General features: G+C 56.9%; 1 protein-coding gene across 1 annotated transcript; it reads left to right on the forward strand.

Moving 5' to 3' along the window:
* The first annotated feature begins 38 nt into the window (after nucleotides 1–38).
* Nucleotides 39–17,491, forward strand: PPP1R7 (protein phosphatase 1 regulatory subunit 7). The gene is made up of 10 exons (XM_065917204.1): nucleotides 39–117; nucleotides 3,101–3,229; nucleotides 6,043–6,098; nucleotides 6,666–6,731; nucleotides 7,292–7,422; nucleotides 7,788–7,950; nucleotides 9,108–9,224; nucleotides 10,013–10,117; nucleotides 13,062–13,148; nucleotides 16,520–17,491. The coding sequence occupies exons 1-10, from the start codon at nucleotides 66–68 to the stop codon at nucleotides 16,694–16,696; spliced, it is 1,083 nt and encodes a 360-aa protein (XP_065773276.1). The 5' UTR covers nucleotides 39–65; the 3' UTR covers nucleotides 16,697–17,491.
* Nucleotides 17,492–26,979: the final 9,488 nt, after the last annotated feature.

Below are 26,979 nucleotides of genomic sequence, written 5' to 3' on the forward strand. Positions count from 1 at the left end.
CTGGGAGCCCTGATTGGCTGAGGGGCCTGAGGCGACAGATTCCGGAAAGGGAAAGAGCAGCCAACATGGCGGCAGAGCGCGGCGCGGGCCAGCAACAGTCGCAGGAGATGATGGAGGGTGAGCGGCCCCGCGGGTCGGCGACCGAAGGGCCCGGCGGGCGGGGTCGGGGTCGGCGGCCCGTGCCAGGCATGCCCGGGAGAAACGGCGAGGCCCGGGCCCAGCCCCGCGCGCCCCGTGACATCTGCCAGCCGACAGGGCGGGGGTGGCCCGGGACAGCCGGACGCGGACCCCGGTGCTGAGGCGGCAGTGGCCGGGAGGGCGCGGGCAGCCGGGGAGGCGGGGGCCGCAGGGCCGGGACGAGCGGCGGGAGGACCGGGCTTGTGGGGGAGGACTAAGGGCGCGGCGGTCCCGCAGCCCCTGCGCCCGCCCCAGCTGCTGGGAGCCTCGCACCGAATCCCTGAGCTTGACCCGCGAGGCAGGTCCCCAGGCAGCTGACCGAGAAACGAGGCGTGGGCTCGCTGGGACCCGCCCGAGGCAGCTCATTGGTGGACGCGGCGGGGGTGGAGAAGGGTCCTCTGGAAAGCGAACCGGTTGAGGGGAACGGCTGACCCCAGCCGAGAGTTGAGTGATAGAATCGACAGGTACCTGTTTTCAAAGCTGTCATAGATCCAAAAGACTAATTTCAAGTCTTTCGCTTTGTTGAAAAAAATCGGCATGCATGTTATGTATGTATATAATTACATGTACACCTAGCCCCAGTGGAGAGCCAGTCGTGTCTTTGAGCACTCAATGTAGTTTTGGCTCTGCTGGTTTCCTGAGGGCTCCCGAAGAGAAGCTGGGGTCTCCAGTGTCAAGTGCTAGGGGAGGGGTGGAAGAGGCGGCAGCATGTTTGGGAGTGATGGCTGCAGCAACCAGATCCAGCTCCCTGCTGCACCTGGAAGGATGTACCAGTCAGCCAGGCTGGAGACAGGGGGCCGGAAAGAGCAATGGCTGGGTGAAGGAAACCACACACAAGCAGAGGCGTGTGAGGGAGTGTGACCTGTCTGGAGTGACGAAGAGTGACAGTGGTATTGGAGGAGAGTGAGGCAGGTGAGGCAGGCAGGGCACGTGGTGGAGGGCCTGGGTGGAGGAGCTCAGGAAGGTCTTGGATCTGGAGACCTTTGGGTCTTTCTAAGCAGGGAAGCACCTCTTCTTATCCGCCTTCTCCCTGCCCTCCTACCTCTCCCACTTCCTCTTCAGCTGTCTTCCTGTCCTGGTAAGTGGCAAATGGGAGGAAACCTAGGCAATCGCTTCTCTCTGGCTGCCACCCATTCCACAAATCAGCAAGCTCTGCTGCCCCCGCTTCCCCAGTATCTCCAAGTATTTGCTACCTCTCCCATTCCCCTGCCAGTACCTTGAGCCAGGCCCCTGTCCCCGGGGTCCCACAGTCACCTGGTATGCTGATCTGCTATCCCATATTTCACTTTGGCTGCCCTTCATGAGCTAAGCCCCTCCCACCCTGGGCTCAGACCATCTCCCAGTAGACCTTGCTGTCCCTTAGCCTGGACCACAGAGAGGTTGTGCCTGGTGACGGCTAATTTACTACATGTCTTCATGCACGTCATGCACATGCTGTTGTGCCTGACAGCGACTCTGATATGTGGGTACTATTCTGGCTCCTACTCATGAGGATACTGAGGCTTCACAAGGGAAGTAACAGGCCAAAGCTGTGTCTGTCGGGGCAAGGTGCAAACTCAGGAAGAGTCACGGGCATTCTAGACATTTGGGGAATCAAAGATCAGATTTGGATTCTGGGATCAGATCAGAGTCTCTGAAGAATAGATTTAAACAGACAGACAAGCCACTGAGAGACCAGTTAGGAGGCCAGGCAGGAGCGCAGACCACAGACAGTGAGTAACTGATCCAAGACAGTTGCCAGAAAGTTGCAGGAAGAAGGAATGGGTGTGGTGGTGTTAGAGGTGAATTCATCAGGACTTGGCCAACAGCCTTTCCTGGGTGCTGCTTTGCTAATCCCAGTGGGAGACTTGGAGGTGAAGCAGCGTCCTTCCCCACAGAAGGCACACCCCTCTGTAGATAAGCTGTGGTCAGAGAAGAGAGACTCCTTGTCCTGTGACTGATGAAGCCACACAGCCTGCTAGTGCTCTAGCTCTTCCAGACAGGCTTCCACAGAGGTTGCCAAAAAATTAAGAAAAAGGAAAATTATCTGACAGTCTTGCCAAAAGATTTTTACCAGTCAGCCACGTTTAATTGGGCTTCCCAGGTAGTGCTAGTGGTAAAGAACCTTGCCTGCCGGTGTAGGAGACATAAGAGATGTGGGTTTGATCCCTGAGTCAGGAAGGTCCCCGGTAGGAGGGCATGGCAACCCACTCCCCTGTTCTTGCCAGGAGAATCCCCATGAACAGAGGAGCCTGGCTGGCTACAGCCCATAGGGTTGCAAAGAGTCAGACACGACCGAGGCAACTCGGCACTCACTCAGTACAGGACTGCGCTGGGTGAACGGTGCCGTGGCGTTTAGGACCGTGACTCGTGTGGGCGTGGAGCACTGCTGGCTGTCTTCTCCTTTTCTAGAGCGCCCCACTGCCCACAGTCTGATTTGAGTTAGTCTTGATTTCTTTCAGAACGTGGGCCTGTGAACTGGGCTGGTTTTCTTGGCCAAATGGATAGTGGAGCCTGGATGAAGGTATGTGGCGGGAGGGTCACACGGTCCCCTCTGTGTGAATATCCAGGCCGAGAGGTCGCGGACAGGAGGTGCTTCTCTGCGTGTTACCATTAGCACGTTCAGCCACAAGCCACCCAGGCCTTCCAGATACCTGGTGTTCTTCTCGAGTTCCTTGAGAGCAGGAATAGTGTGCTCCTGACCTTTGTACCCCGTGGCCTCCCTGCTCTACCCTCCAGCACAGCCCCAGTCCTCCCCTCCTCTGGCTACCTCACACGGTGCCCAGGATACACGTGGAAAGTACTCAGATGTTTGTTGACCTGAATTCAACAAAAGTTATTGAATGAAGTCTTTTTGACTTCCAGCTGGATGTCAGTCTGTTGTATGTTCCTCACAGAGTCCGCTAACATGAATATGCATTCTTATGGGTGTGTGTGGATTCAGTTGACAGGCGGGTTGAATCAGAAGAGTCAGGCGATGAAGAAGGGAAGAAGCAGAGCAGCGGGATGGTGGCAGACCTCAGCGCACACAGCCTGAAGGATGGAGAGGAGCGGGGGGCGGAGGACCCCGAAGGTATCGGGCGAGGGGAGAGCCTTAAACGCACAGTGGGAGGCTGCGGGCTCTGTTGGCTATGCTCGGCCTGGGGGACGGGGAGGGGTGTCAGCAGGCACCTACTCAGTCCACTCCAGAAGCCCCGCAGGGCCTGGTGGGCAAGGGCTCGGAGCCGGGCGCCCTCTGAGGAGCTCGCCGAGTCAGCTCACACTTAGGGCACTTGCAGGCAAGATGGATGGTTCTAATTTCACGGAAGGCAAATACAGCCGCTAGTGATACTGGTACAAATGTGTCCTCTGGAACAGAACCAGGAAATCATTTGTTACCCACATGTTCAGAAAGTGAGATTGAAGTAAAATAAATATTATATGTCTTCTTTTCCTACCTCAGTCACGTAGACTAATTTTATCTTAGAGAAGTCATTTCTGAGTCCTGCTCCACCATACTTATAAGCCTGAGGATCAGCTTCTAAATTGTCTTCTTAGTGATTAAAAACAGCAAAAGGAATTTAGAGATGAAAAAAGAGTTCTCCACCTGTAATGATGGTTTTTCACCCCCTGAACCATGATCTAAACCTTTTTTCTTTGTTTGCTTAGATTAGTTTCCATTGAAAGAAGGGAGAGATACCATCCACACAGAAGGATATCCAAACTATACTAGGTGAAAAAAGCAGATTTTTTTTACAGACAATGTGCATGTTAAAATCCTATCTTTATTTTTTAAATATTGATAATAGCATGTAGTTTTACCTACTTGAGAAAGAAAACACATCAGATGATTGGGGTGGGGGATCTCTAAGGAGCAGGTTTGAGAGGGTCTTGTGCATTCTGCATTTTCTAGGTTTATCTCCATTGTGTGGATTTTTAAGGTATCGATACTCGTGCATTCCCTTTATGGTAATAAAAGTAAAACTAATCTTTAAAGTAACATCATGCTGTGTGCCAGCACAGATGCTTGGTAACTATGGCAACCTAATTTTAAGGCAAAAGGCGACTACCACAAAAGTACGAGTCACATTATTTAGGAACTTCAGAGGCAACATTCTGGAAGCTGTGTGGGTGGAGAAGCACATGGGAGGATGGGTGACAGCTCTCCTTGGGGCTGAGTCACTGGAAGGTGGGGGGGGATGTGCCCCCTGCCGTCACATTCTGCCACCTGGCGTGCCGACAGGCCCGGCGCGGGCGCTCCCTGTCTCGTGAACGGGGGTCACCCCGGGCACCTGGCCAGCAGTCCTCCTGGAAGATGCACCTCTGTAAGTCCTTAGAGAGCCAGGACCTGCTCCTCCCTGTGCCTGTTTAGGTCTTAGGGTCCAATAAACAAATTCCAGCCTGTCAGCTGTTAACCTTTCACTTATTTTCTGTAAGTTAATGTTTTAACACTTGAAACATATGTGATAGGTTCAGGAAAATGGCTGATAAGTTTGTCTCAAAGGTTAAGCAGGCGTGTTGAACACCGCCCTGTGCTGCGTGTATTACAGACAGAGCTCTTAGGTCTTGTGACCTCATGTCCTGGTTTGGACCCCAAGTGGCCTGGACACCCTGCCTTTGTTGTGGCGTGTCTTTCTTTGCAACTTTTGAGTTCAAGTTGTTGGCTGTGCTGTCTTTCTTTGAAAAGGGATCATTTGGGGCAACCTCTTGGTTTTGCCCAACTCCTTTTATTTAATTCTTGGGTTTGTTGACATTCCATAAAGCTATGGCTGACCTAGAGTAAATCATGTGTTTTGTTTTTTAACTAGCCATTGTTGACGGTTATGGAAAAGGCAGTGCAGTGAATTTAGCCAGTGTGGGGCCAGGAAGCCTCTCAGGCTGCTCCTGAGTTGGGCGTGCCTTTCTGGGGCCTCCAGTCCAGGCTGTGAGCTGCCCATGCTGGGGAGGTGCCGGGGTATGAGGCCAGGATGTGGGCAGTGTTGCTGTAGGGAAGACTCAGAGCAGGAGGCCCCGGGGCACAGGCCAGACAGCAGGCGCGTGCCCTCCAGGACCAGGCGCTCTGCACGGCAGGCGCCCAGCTTCTTCAGCAGCAGGCTGTGAGGGCAAGAGCAGGCTGTGGGAATGCTCCCCGGTTACGTGCATGGCCTCTTGCAGGTCCTGATGCACCTGGCAGGCTGGAGAACCGCTCACCCTTCTAGTCCGATGTGCCGCGGTCAGTCCAGACCTGCCCTCCTCGGCCCCGTCGGGGCCCTGGAGACCCGCGCTCCAGGGCGGACTGGCTCCCAGCCTCCCCGGTTCCTCAGCAAGGGGTGTGTTTCACTTATTCAGCAAGGCTCTTTGATCCTGTCGATTGAACTGAGCTTCATTTTGTTTTGCTCTTTGCAGAGAGACATGTCTCTAGATGCAGGGCCACTTTGCAAAGCAATAAAAGGCACGTCCTGGAACATCTGATGTGCCAGGCATGACCCACATTCCAGTGACCTGATTCATCGCCACAGACCAGAAGGGAAAGACTGGGGGCAGGCTGCCCCCAGGTACCGCTGCAGGCCGAGCCGGAAGGTGGCGGTGGGCGGCTGCCGTGCTGCTGGCTGGGGTCACCTGAGGCTCGGTCGCCCCCCACCCTTCTGCCAACAGCTTCAGGCTACATTTCCTTTCTTGGGAAGTTGTATGATGTAGGTGGAATCCTGGCAACCTCTGCCAGTAGCTGAATTCAGGACACAGAACCTTGAGAGGTGGTGGTTGTCAGGTGTTGGCTCCACCGCGTCGCTGCCCTCGGGTGTCGCCTGCAAGTTCTCCCTCTGTTGAGCTGGCCCTGTGCTTCAGGCAGCCCGGCCCAGCTGGCCCCAGTGTCCGGGCGCGTGCTCCTGGAGACCAGCCGCTCTGAATGGGCTTTTTCTTCTTTTCCAGAAGGACACGAGCTGCCTGTGGACATGGAGACCATTAACCTGGACAGAGACGCAGAGGTAACGCTGCCTGCTCGGCCACCCCAGGGGCCTGGTGGTGGAGCGCTCTGCCGTCAGGGGTCCTTTATGTCGGTGCCAGATTAGTGGATGATCTCCCTAGACAGTGCGGTAGTCTGGGCAGCCCTTGGTCACAGTCCTTGTGTTCCTATGATTTTAATACCAGTGCCCCGTCTCGCGTTGCGCTTTACACCCTGAGGATTGTGTGGCAGGCAGCGCCTTGACTGCTGCATTACATCCGGCAGATGATTGCTCCGTCCTGGCGGGGTCCCGCCATCCGAGACTCAGGGAAGCCTGAGGAGCCGCAGGCAAGGGCAGGGCTATCCTGAAGAGACAGACGCCCCTCGGGGCGGGCCGCAGGGGCGCGACCAGGCTTCTAGTGCGGATGGTCTGTCTCACATCAGGCCGCTGCCTGTCACAGCATGGCTGTGCCCGCGTCCCCTGACCCCACAGCTCAGGGCTGCTGCTCCCCGAGCCCCGCCGCCTCTCGGCCTCCATGTGGCTCCAAGCCCGTGAAGCGCGTCTCTAGGTGCTTGTCTGCAGCTGAGCTAGGTGTTGTCTCTGTTTCAGGATGTTGATTTGAATCATTACCGCATTGGAAAAATTGAAGGATTTGAGGTGCTGAAGAAGGTGAAGGTGAGAGGAACTTGGCCTTCACGGGGGGTCCTCTGTGACCCTGCAGTGTGCACTCCACCCGCTGGATGTAGATGAACCGTGCTAGGGAAGGTGCCACGCTGCACTGGGAGCGTCCCTCGGGCGCTTTTGATCCTGAGCCCTGCAGGGTGATAGGTCAGACGCTAGGCTGGGTGCTTCTCCTCAGGTTCACGCGGTGGCTCAGACCTGCGGTGCCTTCATCGGAGCCTGCCTGCAGCCATATGCAGCCCAGACTGTGCGCTTAACTCACTACAGTTCAGTCTGGTTTCCAAAACTGAACCACCGAGAGTTCCCTCTGCTGGAAAACAGCACCCCTCCCCTTGCCCAGCGCCTCCCTCACCGAGTAAAGAACGCTCATCAGGGCCTGCCTCCGTCCCCGCGGGTGTCTGCCCGTCCCCTCAAGGTCAGCACCATTCTAGGAAACAGGAGGAAAACCGCGTCCCCACCCGGGTCCTGTGTGCGGAGGCTGAGTCCAGGACCAGCGGGCACTTTCTCTGGGCCGCCCTGTTGCCTGTGTCAGCTGACCTTTTTCTGTCCCCCAGACTCTCTGCCTCCGGCAGAACCTAATTAAGTGTATTGAGAACCTAGAGGAGCTGCAGAGTCTTCGCGAGCTGGATCTTTACGACAACCAGATCAGGAAGATTGAGAACCTGGAGGCACTGACAGAGCTAGAGTGAGTTGTGAGACTGCAAGGGGCCCGGCAGCCTCCCCAAAACCAGCCCTGCACCCCCGAACTCAGGCCTGGGAAGCCCCCCTCCAAGGTCAAGCCTGTGCCTGGCTCCTCTGGGGCACTGACTTGCCCACAGTCCCAGTCTGCACGTGAAGCCTTTGACTAAAGACGTCAGGCTGGCTCCTCGGGAAAAGCGTGGTTTCTGCCCTCAGCCCTGTCCTGGTAGCTGGGGCAGCAGGCTCGGGGGGCCCTGTGGGCTGCCCTCCTCACCCCTACACGTTCCCCAGGTGGGGTGCTGCCTCTAAGTCAGTTAAGTCCTGAACTCGCTGTGGCCTGTGTTCGTTAATAAATGTTTTGCCTGTTCCCAGGATTCTAGATATTTCTTTTAATCTACTGAGAAACATTGAAGGAATTGATAAGTTGACACGACTGAAGAAGCTCTTCTTAGTCAACAACAAGATCAACAAAATTGAGAACATAAGCAGCTTGCACCAACTACAGATGCTGGAGCTGGGGTCCAACCGGATACGGGTGGGTGTGGGCGTGCGGCGTGGCCTGGAGGTATGCAGGGCGTGTGCTCAGCTGTGTGTCTCACGAGACCGAGTGCTGACTGGGGGTCGGTGTTAGAGCCTGGCTTGGTTGTAGGGGGCTAGCCTTTCTTCTGCACACAGCGTTCCCTTGCTCCTTATTCCAGTCACGATGTAACTCTTACCTAACTCTCCCATTGCACTCTGCCCGACAGCAGCCCCCAGCGCTTTACTTTTGAATGTGCCGCTGGGTGTGTTTTTAGATGCACCTCTTGGCGCAGAAGTGGCCCGAGCACAGCAGGGGGACGGGCCCCTACTCCGGGCCATGGGGGTTGAGGTACAGCCTGGTGCGTGGTTGGCCTGTCTGCACCTGCTGAGTGGCTGAGGGACAGGTTTCTGAGCCCTTCCCCCACCTCCATGCCAGAAATGCCTCTCCAGCTTTTGGAAGCTTCTAGCACACTGTTCAGCTCAGGTTGGCTTTCATGAGCTACACAATGCAAAGCAAGGAGAGCAGTTGGGTCAAAGGGCTTCTTATGACTGTTGGTGGAGGTGATGTGGCTGAAAGTAGCAAAACTCGGAGTGGTCCAGGCATCAGCTTGTTCCGCAGCATCCCTGTGGGGGAGAGAGGGTCTGCGTCACAGCTGATGGAGGCAGTGGCAGGCGGGGCTGCCCTCCCTCCAAGTCCTCATCCTCCCGGACCAACCCCGGCCCCGTCCTGCTGTGAGACCTGGACAAGAGGCTCGCTCTGCACTCGGAGGCTCCGCTGCGTCCCCTGCCGGAAAAGCTCAGTTAGCCTGTGAGACCGCTGTATCCGGGAGGCGGTGACCTGAGGCCTGCCAGGGCGCTCATTAGCGCAGCTGCCCACGGGGCCCTGGGAAGCACGCAGCAGAGCAGGGAGGAGGGCAGAGGGGTCGCAGAGACAGGAAGGGGCAGAGCACCCCCAGGAGCCTGCGGGCATCCCAGGCTCAGGGCTCCCGTGTCTCTCACCCACGGGACACAACCAGCGTCTTGTTCTCAGGTTGCGCTCTGCAGTGAGGTTGCCTGGGGGAATCCCAGAGCGGGCAGTACCTTGCCCAATGCCCAGGCAGCTCCGTCTGCTCGCCCGAGGGGGCGGGCCCTTTCCCCTCCCCAGTGACTGCTGCCTTTTCCTGATTTTCACAGGCGATTGAAAATATCGACACGTTAACCAGCCTGGAGAGTTTGTTTTTGGGGAAAAACAAGATCACTAAACTTCAGAATCTGGACGCACTCACCAACCTGACCGTCCTCAGCATGCAGGTACGGAAGGCCCACCCTCCCACCCCCCGGGCCCTCCGGAGCAGGGCGTTGCTCCTCCATGTCTCCACGCTGGGCGATGCTTGGCTTCACTGGCAGTGAGCGATGGAGACACCCCACTTCACGGATTTGCGACACGTGTGACACACGCGGGCCTGAGGTTTCCTCCCTTAACGTGCCACGTTTCTCCTCCTAATGAAAGTCCAGGCGGTTTTTGCCAGAGCAGCTCATCTCCACAGCTCACGCTGTGCTGGGCTCCGTGGTTGGAGGGACCCCCGCGTCCCGTCCATCCGTGCCGGGGGCGTGCCGCATGGGCGTGGTTGGGCAGCGCCCACGTTGGGTGGGCAGCAGCTGCGGCCCAGCTCCTTTTGTCAGGAGCAGGCGCGTGGCGGCGGACCCGGGGGCATTGGTGGCAGGCCTCTCAGAAAGCAGCTGTCGTGCAGACCTGTGTGAGAAGCAGGCACTGTGCTCTGTCTCCAGTTATGATAGATGCCGAAAGAAATGACAACTAAGTTATTTTAAAATATCCTGATTTTGACATTTTTGAGTTAACTGAATTATTTGAGGTAGACTTTCCTCAAGTAGATTTTGAAAAGAGTTTTGTGCATCAGAGCCTTTGGCCGTGCACACAAGTTTTGCCTGGGACAGCAGACGTAGGGCCCTGGTCTGCCTCCCTCTGGGCAAGGCCCCTGCAGCCGCTGTGAGTGCTGCCCTATTGTCAGGAGCCCCGGATCCACAGCCCTGCTACCCAGAAGCCCCCTTGTCTCACGCTGTTCTGACTCTCCTTGCAGAGCAACCGGCTGACCAAGATCGAGGGCCTGCAGAGCCTGGTGAACCTCCGGGAGCTATATCTCAGCCACAACGGCATCGAGGTCATCGAGGGCCTGGACAACAACGTAAGAGCCCGTCTGGCTGTGGGGCTGTAGGGGCACAGGCAGCTCCGCAGAGGTTCTCTGGGGAGACCTTTCCAGGCGCCTCAGGCCGGGCCACGGGCCGGCCGACTCGCTCCTCACCCGCGTGCTAAGCGGGGCTGAGCTGTGTGTTGCGGGCTGGGTCAGTGCACCGCCCTGTGGGCTTTGGGAAGGTTTCTAAAAAGTAAACTCCAGGGACTTCCCTCTGGTCCAGTGGTTCAGCCTTCAGGCTTCCAATGCAAGGGACACAGGTTCCATCCCTGGTGAGGGAACTGAGATCCTGCATGCAGCATGCCATGGCCAACAATAATTAAAGTTTTTAAAACGGAAACCCTAGCTGCTCCTGGGTGTCCGTGTGCCATGGATGACTCTCAGTTGTCAGCAGCTGCCCTCTCTTCCTGCCCCTGGCCACCAGCTTCCTGGCCCCACCCCCAGCCGAGGGCCCAGATCCTGCACCATCCTCCTCCCTCTGTCCTCCTTTCTCCCTTCGTCCTCCTCCCTCCCCTCTTTTCACCCTCCTCCCTCCTCCTCTCTCCTTCTCTCTCTTCCTCCCTCCTCCTCTCTCCTCCCACCCTCCTCCTCCCTCCCCTCTCTTCTCCCTCCTCCTCCTCCCTTCTCTTCTTCCTTCTTCCCTCTCTTCTCCCTCCTCCTCCTCCCTCCTCCCTCCTCTCTCCTCTCTCTTCTCTCTCCTCCCTCCTCCTTCCTCCTCCCACCTCCCTCCTCCTCCTCCGTCCTCCTCTCTCTTCCCTACTCCCCCTCCCTCCCCTCTTCTCCCTCCTCCTTGCTCCCTCCTCCTCCCCCTGCCACTCTCCTGCCTCCTCCCTCCTCCACCCTCCCTCCCTTCCTCCCTCCTCCTCCTCTCTCCTCCCCTCCTCCTCCCTCCTCTCCCCACCAGCCCTGCCCACCCAGCACAGGACAGCCTTAGAAGCACTGGGCAGGGGGGATAGCCCTGGCCCTGAGCCCTCAGGAGGCCGCTGCCCTCCTCAGTTGTTGCAGTCCAGCCTGCTTTTCTTCAGCGCAGTATTCAAAACAAATAAAATCCTTGAACTCACTCAATTTTACTGGGTGTTTTTTCCTGTTTTAATTGCCAGCGGGTGTAACCAGGTCAGTCACCTGGTAAGCACTGTGTTTCAATCTTCGTAAGGGCTTCTTTGGCCCTGGGCCTCATCAACATCAGTGAGGTTTTAGGGGAAACCTGCTTTCTGGATTTAGTTTCACCAACATTTACAGAATTTTGGAAAAGCTGGTGAAATTTGACTCCAGTGCGCGTGGTCCCCTTCCCCTGCCTTTCACTCAGACTGTTTGCAGAGCTGGTGTGTCACCTGGGTGCATGCCTGGGCGGTGCAGAATGGGAGGCTGAGGGCAGGCTCTGAGAGGTAGGGCTGGGCGGGGGCTGGCAGGGCCTCCTCCCCACGCCAGTCCCCACGGTGGCTGGAGGGTCTGTGCAGGAGAGGGCATGGCCCCCAGGAGCAGCAGGACGCCAGGCCGGCAGGACAGCTCTGGAGCTCAGGGAGCTCTGGAGTCATCCCGGGAGGTTGCTGCCCGTCAGCCTGGCCCAGTACTAGACCCTACATGGGCCTCTGCAGCAAAACAGAACAAAAGCAGTGTGGCTTTAAAGTAATTACATTTTTGTAAGGTTTTCCTAATCAAATAGAACAGGCTTTATTCAACTAGAGAGCAAATATTCTGTATTTTCCTCTGAGCTGCATTTTTTAACTTCTCTGGAGTTAACTCTCGTGGTACGAAGTCAGGCGGTCAATGATCTTTCTCCCAAACGGGGAACGCCTGGTCCCCTGGCGCCCTGGGGCCACCCTGCTCGGAGCTTCTCCAGGTGCCAGGCCTTCCCACATGTCTGCCTGGGGAGACTGTGGTTGCAGACTCGTGGCTCTGCGGGGCTTGCTCTCCCCACCCCACCTTACCCCCATCCCCCTCCTTACCTTTTTTAAGTAATTAGTACTGGTTTGCTTTTGAACGAGCTTTCAAAACGCTGTCCAGCTCCCCAGAACATCTCACGGTAGCATCAAGCACATGATGGGGTCCTCGTGCTCGGAGGTTTGGGGGCGTTCCGGCCGTTGGGCGCCCCCGTGCTGGTCTCCGCATAGGGCCTGCCCCAGGGTCACGGCTTCCCCATGCCATAGACACTGCAGCCCAGCCAGTTCCCGCACTCATGCTCCCCACACCCCCCAGCCCCCAGAGCGGCACAGCGGGCCTGGCTGGGCCCCACCCTGCAGTACCCACACTTCCTTCTGCGTGGTTCTCCCAAGTCCCTCTTTGCCCAAAGCGGTCAGTGGCCGTCTGAGCAGAAGTCGACAGAAGCAGCCCATGCCCGGGTCGCCACCCAGATGGGTTGCTCAAGCACTCCTCTCTGTGCTGGAAGCAGGGTCCCTCCCAGATGGGACAGCGTGGGGCCTGGCACTCCCCACCCTCGCCGTGCCCCGGGTCCTCTGCCTTAAGTGAAGAGGGACGGTTTCAGAATCACTTGGGGTTGGATGTCTCCTTGGGACAGGCACTAGATAAACGCTGCTACACCTGTTGCCCTGCAGGGCCCACCCCAGGGCCCGGGCAGCCTCCCAGCGCCCAGGCCTCCTCTGTTTTGGTGGGTGCTATCTGCCCCTCCAGGACCGGGCATCCCACTGGGGTCCTTTGGACCAGGATGTGGGAGTCGGGCGTGGAGTCTGGGGCACTAGTTTCAGACCCCAGTGACAAGGGCTCAGTAAGGCAGTGATGAAGATTGGCTGTAAGCTCGGCAGGGGGCTGCAGGAGGGGGCAGGACCATGCCCCCTGCCCCCACCCGCCAACACCCCATTTCCTGTGAGGGCAGAGGGTGGCTCACCTCGTGCTGTAAGCCCAGCGCCCAGCGCAGCGTGCATACCCACACAGTCACAGTGGAACTGAGGTAATGCAGGAAAATTTTATCTCCTTGTTCTAGAACAAACTCACGATGTTGGACATTGCGTCAAATAGAATCAAAAAGATTGAGAATATCAGCCACCTAACAGAGCTGCAGGAATTCTGGGTAAGTGCAATGCATGTGCGCTTGCTGGCGCTCAGCTGAGCAGGTCCCGGTGCCCGGAGCACGTCTGCTGTGGCTCTGGGGGCCGGGGTGGAGACCATGAGCTCGGGGGGCTGCAGACGTGGTCCCCACAACGCACGTGGCCTGCCAGCAACGGCGTCACCAGAGAGCTGCGTAAAGTCACAGGCTGTGAGGCCCTGCCCCACCCCAGAGGCAGAGCGGTTGATGGCCGCTCTCATAAGAACTTGAGAAGCCCTGATCCGTGTGGGTTAGTCCCAGGGTCGCCGTGTGGCTGGAGGGCCTCCAGACGCAGCCCCGAGGCCGTGCTCCCTGCTCGGATGGCCCAGAACCACGGGAGGAGCTGTGGATGGGCCTCCATGGCTGGTCACCTTGGAACGTGCCCCTTGTTGGCCTCACAACGATGGGTGTGGTTCCTGGAGCCCACAGATGAGAAACGAGGCATAAGAAACCACGAGACTCTTTTGAGGGGGTTGCAGGTCGACCCCCAGCTGAGATCTGCAGTGTCAGAGTCCCACACGCGTTTCCCGAGTGTGACTCCTGCAGGAGTGCCGTGTGCAAAGTGTGCGTGGTCCGAGATCTGTGCTGTGTCCAAGGCCTGCCCCTTCCTCACCCAGCCATTCTGCCAACCCTCGGGTGTCCTGTTTGTGTTCTTCTCATCTCTGAAATGACCCAGGTTTCCCTAATGCACAGCAGCCCGCTGGGAGGATGCCCCTGCCCCTTAGTGACGGCGCTGGTCTTGGGTGCCGTCTGGGCATGACTCCCAGACCAGCCTCTGCAGGGCTGGGGCGCAAAGCGAGCCACCGGGACTGCGGTCTGGTGTGCAGCCCAGCCGCGGAGGAGGGCGTGGCCGGGGTCAGCAGGCAGATCGGAGCAGAGGGATTCGGTCTGAAGGGGCCAGGGCACCGCACAGCCGGAGGATGAGCCCAGAGCCGGGGTCCTGACCAGGCTGCCCCAGCGCCGGGGCACCCAGCACTGCAGCACGCGAACACCTCTCACCCCAGCCCAGCCAGGTGCTGGCCCTCGTGCCCCGGCGGTCCTCCCAGGAGCCTATGCTGGCCTGAGTGACAGAGGCCTGGACGAGGCAGGATGCCCCCTCGATGGGGTCCTGAGCAGACTGGCTGTGTCTGGGGGGCTCGCGTGGTCTCGGACCCCCAGCTTTCTATGATGTAACAGACTCCTAGTCTGACGCCAGCAGCCTACAAGTGATTTTGTTGTGTAAGAAAAGCACCTTTAAAATTCTCCTACACCTCGGTTTTGTTTCAAGTGTTGCTGAATTTGAGGGGAAGTGAATGTGAATTTTGTATGTAAATGTCAGCCACCAGAAACCACTGGAATAGACTCTGGAGACAGTCTGCGTGGAGCGCCATCCCGGCTGCGTCTGCAGCAGGACTGCAGTGTGGGTTCAGGCAGGACGCTCACATGTGAGCCCAGGATCACCCGCCAAGAGTTTGCACAGTTGTCGGGGTCACCAGCATGTCCACGCGAGCACATGCACCCGGGAGTGAGACGGCACATGCTGCTGTCTCTGTGCACTCTGTCTGCGCAGGGTGCTGGTCAGGACGTTTGGGGGGACCTCCCCCACGTGTGCACGTAACGCAGCGGTTGAGTGTGGAGTGGCTGGAGAACAAGCTCGCGGCCACAGGGAGCAGCCTGCTGCATCCAGAGCACGGGCCCTTCTGCGCGACTAGCAGCCGGCTTGCTTTAAAGGTCACTTCATTTGACAGGAAACAGTGTGAGAAGGGGGCGGGAGACAGTCTAGAACAGAAGAAACTAAGACAGTGCTTCCAGGAGATTCTTTAAGAAGACAAGAGCACCGGGAAGTCACTCCTCACACCTCGCTCCTTCAGCTGGGAAGGTCGCACGCCTCAGCTGGGAAGAACTCAGAAGAGAGACATACAGACCCATCCCCCCCATGACCCTTCCACATATTCTAGAGTTTCTGTGGAGACAATACAGGTGAATGGTTTTGAGTTTCATTTTGAAAAAGTATAGAGTTACAAGCATCTGGGAGTTACCTTGTCTAAGGCTCCTTTACAAGCGCTGTTGGTGCAGGCCCACTTTACAAATCCTAGAGAAAACCGCCGGGAGGCTAGCTGTGCCACAGAACACCCTAACTGATAAGACCTGGGGCTTGTGAACCTAGTAACTACTGACTGCTAGGACTGCGGTGTTGGCGGAGCTGTGCCGGCTCACATGGGAAGCACATGGGGTGTGTGTCCAGCGCAAATGACCGTGGAGGGGAGAGGAGGCGCGGGCGAGTCGGGGATGCCACCACCAGCAACGCAGGAAAGGGGTGGAAGTAGATCCCGCTGCCAGGACCTCCCCTCCGAACAGTGACAGGCCTCCGTTTGGTAAATGAAGGTGTCTTTTACTTCTGTGAACTTCATTGACCTTCACGTGATGCAGAACACACCTTGCTACACTCCCCAGTTATTACCATATTTTGTAGCAGAAACACAGAAGCCATGTTTTTTAAGGAAGAAAATACAAAAAGTGCTTATAAATAGACTGTATATTTTGCCAAAAGAAAGGTACAAAATGCTGCTTAAAAAAAAAAAACACCGAAGACCAGTTGGAGAACAGAGCCATCCGTCAGATTTGGAAAGTGTATGGCACATAAGACTGGCTGCTGGGCCCCCAGACCACAGCGGTGCAGCCAGCGCAGAAAGGTGGAAACAGCTAGTGTTGGCGTGTTTTCCAAGGTGCACGTGTGGAAGGCGTGTACCGCGTGCTCACGCAGCTCTGCTGTGGCAGCTCCTGTTGGCTGCCCGGCTGCAGCCCCAGCCTGGGGCCCAGGCCTCCCCTGCTGTGACTGCACATGCAGAGGGGCCCGGGGGACAGTGATGGACGGGCGGGGCGGGGCCTGGTAGGTGGGCGGGGGCGGGGCCTGATAAGTGGGCGTGGCGGGGCCTGGTTGGTGGGCGGGGCGTGGCGGGGCCTGGTTGGTGGGCGGGGCGGGGCGGGGCGGGGCGCAGGCCGCGGCGCCTCTGGGAGCAGCCCGTGTCCCTTTGCGGTGGAGGCGTCGGGGCCTCCACAGCCTCCGAGTTCTGGAAAGCTGGGTGTCCCAGGGCAGCTGACACACGAGGCCCACAGGGAGTTCTGTGAACACGGGCTTCCTTAAGCAGGCGAGCCTGAGAATCCCTGTCTGCCCGGGCCGGGGGCGGGCGCAGTGTGGTGGCTCCGTCGTCCCTCTGCGGACCCGGACGTGGACTTAGCGGCATCCGCCAGGTTCATCCTGCGGGACGCGGCCCGCCCAGCACGCGCCAGGGTGCACGGGCCGGCCTGTCTTCTGCATGGGGCGGGGTGAGGGCTGTGGGGTCCGAGGCTTCTCTGACGCGCGCCTGTCTCCCCAGATGAACGACAACCTCCTGGACTGCTGGAGCGACCTGGACGAGCTCAAGGGCGCCAGGAGCCTGGAGACAGTGTATCTGGAGCGGAACCCTCTGCAGCGGGACCCGCAGTACCGGCGGAAGATCATGCTGGCCCTGCCCAGCGTGCGGCAGATCGACGCCACCTTCGTCAGGTTCTGAGGCCCGCTCCTGCAGAGCCTCCCGGCCACGGTTTTAATCCACCCGTCGCTCCTGCAGCGTCACTGTATCAGCAGTCACAAACCCAAAGGCAATAAAAAGGCACCGAGTGAAGCTGCGTGTGCAGGGCCGTCCTGCCGGCCGGGTGTGGCCCCTGTCCGTGCTCCGTGGCCCTGTCCGTGCTCCGTGGCCCTGGGCCCTGCCCGCGGCCCGTCTCCATGTCCTCTCAGAGGGGGCTCAGAGCCCCCCGGAGGATGAAACAGCGAGTCTGGGAGGGTGTCCAGGGGCCCTCAGGCCTGTCTGCCCAGAACTCTGCAGTGTCTTGGGCCAGTACTTGCCCGTTTGTAAACCCTATGTGTTAGCAATAAACTGCAGGCAGAGGGCGCCTCAGCCCCGTGGGCCGCAGCCCCCAGCGCCGCTGGAGGGCGGGGTCCCCCATCGTCCCCGCAGCCCTCAGGCCAGAGCCCTCCAGCCTCGGCACATGCTGCCTGGGGCTGCTGGCGGTCCGAGCCCACCAGGTCTCCACAGGACTGCCTCCAGAGAGCTGCCCTCATCACCACACTAACATTGCCCCTTCTTAACCCGTCATTGTGCTTTTCTTTATAAAACGCACACCCACAGTCACCCTGGGTGTGACAAGGACCTTGTCATCTCGCGGGGCCTCAGACTTGTCCTTTGCAACCTGAGAACCAAACCAAGCGGTCCCCAGGGCTGCTCCTGCTTCCGAGGCTCAAGCTGAGCAGCCAGTGTGGGCCCCCCTGCCTCGTGTGTTTACGTCAGTTCAAGGTTAAATTTGTTAAAACAATTAAAATGGCATGTTCTCGGCTGCGTCCATAGCCACGTCTCACGGGAGGCAGCCAGTCCCCGTGGTCACAGGGAGTCCTGCAGGCATGCTGCCCGGGAGCTTGTCACAGAGCCAGGGCAGCCACATGGGGGTTGGGAGCTCGGGGGTGACCCCTGCCCAGGGGGCTGAGGGTAAGGTCACGTCCAAGTCCCGACTCAAATCTGGGCCAGACTGGACTGTGTGGCCTGCATGGCCGAGCAGGCCGTGGGCCAGGAACGCAGGCTCAGGTGTGGCCTGTTCCCAGAAAGAGTCTGCATACTGTGCTGTGAGCCTAGAATTCCACCCTCAGCCAGCCACGGTCTGAGGACAAAAGAGAGGCGTTTTAGAAACACATGGGTTCAGGGTCTGAGTGCCCTTGCTGGGAAATGTGGAGGCGTCCATCCGAGCTAAAAATGAATCCAAATGAAGAATCTGCAGCAGCACCAAAACCAGAAAACTTGGTTTAAAAGCACATACCTGGCTGGTTGCGGGGTCTTGCAAACACTGGGACACAGTTCCTGTCAAAACATAGAACTTGTGCCTAAACAACCATGGGTGGTCTAAATCGCAGCTTACTGTTTTCTTAAATCTGGAGGTAGGATCGGGGCACAGAGGTAGAGACTGCAGGTTTTCAGTTCAGTGTGGATGGGTAGCGAGAGCGTGCAAGTGGAGTCGGTGGGAAGACAGCTGCTCACGCCGCGTTCAGCCGCTCAGGCGTATCTGACTCTCTGACCCCACAGATGCACCCCCAGGCTCTAGTCCTTAGTACTAGTCACTCAGTCGTGTCCGACTCTGACCCCGTGGACTGCAGCCCACCAGGCTCCTGGGTGTGGACACATTGTTGATCCGCGCAAAACCGCTGGGGCGAGTGATGGCTATAGCGAGTGCCGACTGTGGACAACTGCCTTCCTGACATTTGCCTGCTCTGCATGCAGCCTGAGGGGTGGGCCACGGATGGTCACCCCTCCCCACACCCTGACGAGAGGCTCCACTTGCACAGCCTGCTCACTGCCCCCCAGAACCCTCCTCTGACTCCTCCAAACCTTCTCCCTGCCCAAAGTGAGGACCCTCCTCCTGGAAGCCAGCAGGCCTGCTGGGCTGCCTGCACAGAGCACTTCCGCCCGTGTCCCCCAGCCTCGGCCGGGATCCAGCGTGTCCAGGCACCTGTGCCCCTGCCCCCGTGTCCCCTACCTCCTCTTGGGCCCACCTGGGACCCCCCTTCCCTGCCCCCCAGTTCTTCCTGCCCCAAGTCAGGCCTGGGATTTTTCGGGTAAGGATACTGGAGTGGGGTGCCATTTCCTCCTCCAGGGAATCTTCCCAACCCAGGGATCAAACCCAGGTCTCCGCATTGCAGGTGGATTCTTTACCATCTGAGCCACCTGGGAAGCCCATAGAACAGATAAATAATCAAACATCCAACTCACCAGTAGGAAAAAACAAAACTTCAAGGAAAGAGGACATGAGAGAGGGGCACACAGAGGTCCACAGACAGACATGAGGACGGTTAGAGCTCGCCCATCACGGTCCCTCAAGACGGGTCACAAATCCTAGGCCGGCATCCCCTTTTTAATAGAGACTTCCAAGTTATACAAAAGACAGTAGAAGGGATGGGAAAGCTGTGCTAAACCCAGTGCAATCCTAATGAAAATGCTATTTGATTTTTTTAAGAAACTCCTTAAACACTAAGATTTATGTGGGAGAGAAAAGATCCACATTGAACCTTGAAACTTTAAAAAAGTGTAGTCAACTTTGAAAACACGTCAGGAGACATGATTCCCTTCCAGATTCTAAAAGCGACAAACCCCCGCTTAGAAAGTATAGGGGCCAGCCGGCTGTCCCAACCCCTGGACGGGATATGAGACCTGCCCCGTGGGCGGGGCAGGCAGGGGCCACGGCATGTGGGGAGAGACCACCCAGAGGCTGAGGCTCCGTGTGACAGCCGAATGGAGGCTGCTGGGGGAGCACAGTCACCAGCTGCAATGGCGGGAGAGCTGCTCCCTCCAGAGCACAGCCAGCGGCGCTCACAGAAAGAAGAGACATGAGTGGGCACAGGGCAGATGGGGAGACTCCTGCCGAGCCGAGAGCTGCGAGGGCCTGACTGAGAAACAACCCTGCCAGTCAGAAGGAAGCAGAAACCCAGGCCCAGGACAAGCCGCTGCTCAGAGGCCGGGCCAGCCAGCAGGGCTGCGGTCAGAGGGTGTGGTCAGGGCAGGGGACCAGTTAGCTCACGAAGTCCCTACTCCACAAAAAGGGAAGCCACGCGATGAGAAGCCCACACGCCACAATGAATGCCCCTGCTTGCTGCAACTAGAGAAAGCCCTGGCAAAGCAGCGAACACCCACCACAGCCAAAAAATAAATCTTGAAAGAATTATTAAACAGTAATCTTAGCAAGACAGTTACATAGTTGGAAGGTGACCGTGGTTTGGAAGAAAGCAGAGCATTTTGCAGAGACTCACTGAGTCATTTAACAGCAGGAATGGGGTGACCCTGAAGAGGGGCCAGAACTCTGAGACCAGCACTCGGGCAGGGGCAAACCTGAGGGGGCAGCAGGGGGAGGGGAGCAGAGGGTGAAGCTCTGGGCACCGCAACCGGAAAGGGGGTGGGGGGAGGGCACAGGAGGCCTGACTTGGGGCAGGAAGAACTGGGGGGCAGGGAAGGGGGGTCCCAGGTGGGCCCAAGAGGAGGTAGGGGACACGGGGGCAGGGGCACAGGTGCCTGGACACGCTGGATCCCGGCCGAGGCTGGGGGACACGGGCGGAAGTGCTCTGTGCAGGCAGCCCAGCAGGCCTGCTGGCTTCCAGGAGGAGGGTCCTCACTTTGGGCAGGGAGAAGGTTTGGAGGAGTCAGAGGAGGGTTCTGGGGGGCAGTGAGCAGGCTGTGCAAGTGGAGCCTCTCGTCAGGGCGTGGGGAGGGGTGACCATCCGTGGCCCACCCCTCAGGCTGCATGCAGAGCAGGCAAATGTCAGGAAGGCAGTTGTCCACAGTCGGCACTCGCTATAGCCATCACTCGCCCCAGCGGTTTTGCGCGGATCAACAATGTGTCCACACCCAGGGATGAGGTGCACTTGTTCCAAGCCAACTCGATGGATCTCTTGACAGACTGTCTCATGGCCAGGAGTGGCCCAAGACTCGCTGAGCTGATGACACCTGCTTTCCCAAGAAAAAGGGCATGTGCAGCTAGCATAATACCTTGAATGTAGACTTGATGACTGGACCTGCTGCAGCCATCCTGCCACCATGAGGCAAGGGCTTGACCCTGACACCCACCCCTGAGCCACTGAACCAAGCCAGGTGCCAGCTCCTCTCTACTTCTTACGAGGTGAAGAAGAAGACCTTCTGTGTTAAGCCACAGGAATTGGAGGCTTTTCTCTTCTTCCTTCCACTGAAGGTATTTCTGAATATTATATAAACATGCATTAAAAGTTATGATCAAATAAAGCTAGTGTAGCATCAGAGGCCCAGCCCAGGCTCATCCTAGCACCTAGGACCCTGTGATACACCTGTGCTAGTTGCAGCTTGCTTGCTTAGTTTTTTTAAACTGCAAAAGTAATCCAACTTGAAAAACTTTCAAACCGTAAAACATTGTATAAAGTGAAAAATAAAAATTTCACCCAGGAGCGTGCACACCTTTATGCACACGTGCCTCCTGCCAAGGCCTCTGGCAGCCTGCCCCCACAGCTCTCCCTGGGCGGACCGCACTGGGGCCCCCAGAGCTGCCGTGCCCCGAGAGCAGGGAGCCCATGGCCCTGCGAGTTGGCCGCTTCCCAGACTGTCCTTCTCAGCAGCTGCCAGAACAGAGTGTCCAGTTGCTCAGGCGGTGACAGAGTGGAGGTTAGGGCGGTACAGATGCCTGTTACAAGGTGCCAGGGTGAGACCCCCGGCCCCAGCTTGTCTCTGCTTCCGGCCGACCCCCAGGGCCCAGGCCACAGGCCCGCCTCAGGCTCAGATCCCCGGGGTCAAAGGCAGAGAAGGAAGCACTGCCTGGGGCCTGCAGGGAGCTCCCTCCGCACCGACCGCTGAGGGCCCGTTTCCCCATTTCCCGAGCCCATCTCCGGGGCTCCTACCCCTCCCCTCACAGACACCCCAGGTGAGGTGTGGGGGAGCTCCTCGCCCCAGGCCAGGCGTCCCTGCTGGGGGTGCTCCCGGCCCCACATCTGCCCCAGTGAGCTGCCCGCCCCCGCCTCACGGCCTGAGGGTAGACAGGTGCCGCCCTCCCTGCCCGCTCTCCTGGAGCTCCGTGACCACCTCCCGCCCGCCCACAGGCCACGTGGGGGCCGCCTGCTCATCTCCAGTCCCTGGAGGCCAGTACGCTGAGCACCCCAGGTCCTGCCCCACCTGCTCGGAAAGCTGACCGTGGCCCAGGTCTTCAGAGGCCGTGCAAGCCCCCTGGCCTGGGACGCACCTGCGCCCTGAGGCCTGGGCCCACGGGGTCAGATGCTACCGTCCATCGTCCAGCGGGAAACCAGGCAGCGTCAGCAGGGGGAGACCTCACCAAGCCCTGGACCCATGAGCCCCTGCCCGCATCTGCCAGCCCATGTCAGTCCCAGGGCTGGGGACCCAGATGGGTGCCCAGGGGCGGCTGGGGGAGGGCGGGTCACAGTCCTTGGAAGTTGCCCCTCCACCACGTGGCACCAGCTCCTAAGCCAGCCTGGGCCAGCCATGTGCTGGAGGGGAGACGGCAGGGAGGGGGTGCAGCCAGCCAGGCCCCCAGAGCAGGCGCCCCTCCCTCCCACTCTGACTCTGCCTTCAGAGTGGATTGGACCCCCTTCCCCCACTCCCCTCCCTGCGGCTCTGGCTGCCCTGAGCCCTGCGACCCCGGCTCTCCACCCAGCACCAGGACTACAGAGCTAAAACTGATAGATGCCCGTCAGAACAGCTCCTGTTTAATCGACAAAAAAACAGAACCTGAGTGCTGGGGAGGATGTGGAGACACTGGAGCGTGAAATGGTGCGGCTGCTAGGGAGCAGCACGGTGATCCCCCAGAAAGGTGGACAGAGTCACCCCGCGATCAGCAGCCACGTTTTCAGGTCTGCGCCCCAAAGAGGTGACGAGGAGCACTTGTGCAGTTTCCGTTTCGAGGGGTGTGGTGGCTAATGCAGCAGTGAAGTCATGTGGACTGTGTTAATAGAAGCATTCGTTCGCAGGGAGGGGAGATATGGGCCACCGAGAGGAATTCCCACGTCATACAGCCACTCAACTTTTAACACTCTGAGGACCCACCAAACTGCTTTCCAAAGTGCCTGAGCCAGGGAATCTCCTGGTGTCCAGGGGTTGGAGCTCGGCGCTCTCACTGCTGGGGCCCCAGGTTCAGCACCTGGTCGGCGAACTAAAAATTCCGTAAGCCACAAGGTGCAGCAAAAAAAAATTTTTTTAACTTTTAAAAATTAAAAAAACGAAGTAAGCCTATTTTATTTTCTTTTACTTTGTTGCTACTGTTGTTGTTCAGTCGCTCAGTTGTGTCCGACTCTTTGCTACCCCATGAACCGCAGCACTCCAGGCCTCCCTGTCCATCACCAGCTCTCGGAGTCCACCCAAACCCATGTCCATCGAGTCAGTGATGCCATCCAACCAGCTCATCCTCTGTCGTCTCCTGCCCTCAATCTTTCCCAGCATCAGAGTCTTTTCCAATGAGTCAGTTCTTCGCATCAGGTGGCCAAAGGATAGGAGGTTCAGCTTCAGCATCAGTGATTCCAGTGAATATTCAGGACTGATTTCCTTTAGGATGGACTGGTTTGACCTCCTTGCTGTCCAAAGTCTTTTACTTCACTTTACTTTATTTTATTTTGACCATGACACATGCCTTGCAGGATCTTATATCCTCCAGGGATTGAACCCGGGTCACAGCTGTGAAAGTGCCAAGTCCTAAATACTGGGCACCAGGGAACTCCCGAGACTGCGCTACTTTACAAAAACAGCAACAACAAATGAGAGTTCCAGTTTCTCCACATCCGATCCAACACTTCCCTCTTCTGTGTCTTGGTATCACTTGTTCTGGTGGGTATGGGGTGGCGACACCCATTATGATTTTGATTTGTATTTCCCTACAGATGGCTAATATTGAGCATATTTTCCTGGGCTTATTGCCAATCCGTATATCTTTTTTAAGGAAATGTCTATTCAAAGTCTTTGCCTATTTCAAAATCACACTATTTGTCTTCTTCTCACTGAGTTATAAAGGTTCCTTATGCTCTGGATGCAAGTCCTTCATCAGACACACGGTTTTCACACGCTTTCTCCCGCTCTGTGGTTGTTTCATCACGTCCCTGATGACGTGCTTGGAAGTAGGTAGGTCTTTAATGCTGATGAAGTTCATGTTACCAATCTTCTCTTGTACTGCTGTGCCTTTGGTGTCATGTCTAAGAAATCACTGCCTAAACCCAACTCATTAAGACTTGCAACTATGGTTTCTCCTAAAAAGTTTTATCATTTTAGCTCCTATACCTAGGTTTGTGATCTTTTTTATCTTAACTCCACTTTAATTCTTTTTTTTTAAACTCCACTTTAACTCTTATATATGGTATTAGCTAGGCAGTTCAGATTTATTCTTTGGGAAGTGTAAATTCACCTGTCCCAGCATCATATACTGAAATCACTATTCTTTTCCCAATGGATTGTGTTGGCCTCTTTGTTTAAAAAAGTTGTTGTAAAATACAAGATTTTTTCTGAACTCTCGAGTATATTCCGTTGATCTATATGTCTACCGTTATGCCAGTGCCACTCTGATTATTCTCTTTGTAGTAAGTTTTGAATTACTTAAAAATTAAATTTAAAAAATTACTTACAAAATTAAAAATATGCATCCTGAAACTTTGTTCTTCTTTTTCAATGATGTTTTGGCTATTCTGGGTCTCATGTATTTATTTCCATGTGAATTTTGAACTTGTCAATTTCTGAAGAAAAAAAAAAAAAAACGCCAGCTAGAATTCTGATCAAGATTGTGGTGAATCTGTAAGTCAACTGGGGTTTGTTGCTGTCTTCACCATGTTGCCTTTGCACTCCTGCACATGGACTGTTTTTGCCTTTATCTGGAGCTTTTGACTTATTTCAACATCATTTGGCTCTTTTCAGTGTATAAGTCTTGCACTTTTTTTTGTTAAATTTATTTGGGTTTCATTTTGGCACTGCTGTAAGCAGAATTATTTTTCTGTTTTATTATCAGCTTGCTTACTGCTAATGTATAGAGATATAGTTGTTTTGTATGTTGATTTTCCAATCTTGCCAAAATGGATATTCAGTTCAGTTCAGTTCAGTCACTCAGTCATGTCCGACTCTTTGCAACCCCATGGACTGCAGCACGCCAGGCCTCCCTGTCCATCACCAACTCCTGGAGTCCACCCAAACTCATGTCCATCGAGTCGGTGATGCCATCCAGCCATCTCATCCTCTGTCGTTCCCTTCTCCTCCTGCCACCAATCCCTCCCAGCACCAGGGTCTTTTCAAATGAGTCAGCTCTTTGCATCAGGTGGCCAAAGTACTGGAGTTTCAGCTTCAGCATCAGTCCTTCCAATGAACACCCAGGACTGATCTCCTTTAGGATGAACTGGTTGGATTTCCTTGCAGTCCAAGGGACTCTCACGAGTCTTCTCCAACACCACAGTTCAAAAGCATCAGTTCTTCAGTGCTCAGCTTTCTTCACAGTCCAACTCTCACATCCATACATGACCACTAGAAAAACCATAGCGTTGACTAGACAGACCTTTGTTGGCAAAGTAATGTCTCTGCTTTTTAATATGCTGTCTAGGTTGGTCCTAACTTTCCTTCCAAGGATATTAGTTCTGATAGTTTTTTTAGTGACTTCTTTTGGATTTTCTATATACAAATTACACTGTCTGCAGATGGAGACAGTGTCACGTGTGTGTTTACCTATTTATTTAGCCTTCTTGGGCTGTTGTTGGCGCTTGCTCATCTACACTCCCACCTGGGAGGATCTCCCTCAGCCTGGAGGGCTCCCTGTAGTGTCTCCTGGGGAGCGCATGCGCTGGACTGAATCTCTCAGATTTCCATTCTTTCAGTCTCACTTCTGAAGAACATTTCTGCTGGATAAAGAATTCTCATTTGTTAATCAAACCTTTCGTCCATTCTTAACTCTTTTCTGTCCTTTAGCTCAGCGGCTGTCCTTATTTTACGTTTCCCTGCTAGCTCCACCACCTGGCTCGTCTCTGGGTCTGTCTCTGACTCTGTCACCTTGTCCAGTGCTGAGTTTAGTTTTGGGAGGAGCATCCCTGGATCTGCCCGAGCGTGGTTTCAGGTGTCAGCTCAGGCGCAGTTCGCTTCTGCGCTCCTCACCGAGGTGCGCGTCTCACCCTTCTGATGAGGTCCTTACTCCTGCGGCCTCAGCTGGGAAGCCGGGAGGATCCTAGGGGGATCGCCCCCTCCCTGGAGGAGCTGCTGTGCTGAGCCCCTCCTGAGGTTCTGTCAGCCCGCCTCGGGCAGCTGCCTCTGGGCGTGACCAGCTCAGGAGCTCCGAGCACCCAGGGGTCCCCTCAAGCCCGAGGCTCCTCGGCAATCCCTAAGTCTGACCTCTGCTCCCCGCCCAGCAAGGCCTCCGCTCCCTCGGGCTCTGTTGTCCTGCCTTGCAGTTTGGAAAGCGCCCTTAGGGAGAGAGAGCGGAAGTGAACGCAGGGCTCACCTCACAAGGGTCCCTCCTATCGAAGGCCTGGGCTCCCCAGCCAGGGGTTGAACCCAGGTCCCCGGAAGTGGACGTGCAGAGTCTGCTGGGAACCTCCCGCTTTGTCCGGTCTTTCCAGTTTCCAGGGAGGGATCCGAGGCTGGAGTGACTCACACGCGGAGCGTTCGAGGGCCGCGTAGACTCCAGAGGAGCGGGGGGCTTCGCCTGCTGGGGTGGGAGCCACGGGGGGCGCTGAGGGCGACCCCAGGCCTCCCTGTCCCCCTCGACCGCTGCGGGGCTGTCCCGGAAGCTCCCCTGGAGCCCTCCCGCCCCGAGCGGAGGCTGGGAAGGAGACTGAGGAGAAGCCCAGCACCCAGGAGCCGGGGAGGGCTCCTCCCTGGGCTGGCGGCCCCCAGACGTCCCGTCCCCGCCTCTGTGCCTGTCGGTTCCCAGCAGACTCTGTCCTCGTTTGGGAGGAGGACCTGAAGCAGGGTCGGCCACTGGACGCCACCCACGACAAGAGCAGCACATGCGGGGCCTGGAGGGACAGACAGCTTCCTGGGCAGCCTTCACGCGGCCGGACTACACATGGTCCCGCTGCAGGGGGGTGACTGCGGAGCCCAGGCTCGGCCTTCATTCTGTGACCTCCGACCTCACCCCACAGGCCCGTGGGCACCGTGCCCAGAGCCGCGGGTCAGATCAAGCCCCGGCGTCTCGCTGGGGGGGGGGGCCCGGCCCTCAGTGAGCCCCGGTGGCTGTGGATCCACAGACCACAGGCCAGTGCAATCAAGCCCTACCTGTCGCAGGAGGCCAAGTTCCTCGGGGAAACCAGAGCCCTTGGATCCTGGAAACT

The sequence above is a fragment of the Muntiacus reevesi genome, chromosome 1, assembly GCF_963930625.1.
Source record: "Muntiacus reevesi chromosome 1, mMunRee1.1, whole genome shotgun sequence".
NCBI lineage: Eukaryota > Metazoa > Chordata > Mammalia > Artiodactyla > Cervidae > Muntiacus > Muntiacus reevesi.

Bases quoted from the DNA above. Each gene is read 5' to 3' on its own strand.
- PPP1R7 (XM_065917204.1), top strand. From the start codon at position 66: ATGGCGGCAGAGCGCGGCGCGGGCCAGCAACAGTCGCAGGAGATGATG. The intron at 6,732-7,291 runs GTGAGAGGAACT...TCTGTCCCCCAG, and splicing joins AGGTGCTGAAGAAGGTGAAG to ACTCTCTGCCTCCGGCAGAA. The intron at 7,951-9,107 runs GTGGGTGTGGGC...TGATTTTCACAG, and splicing joins TGGGGTCCAACCGGATACGG to GCGATTGAAAATATCGACAC.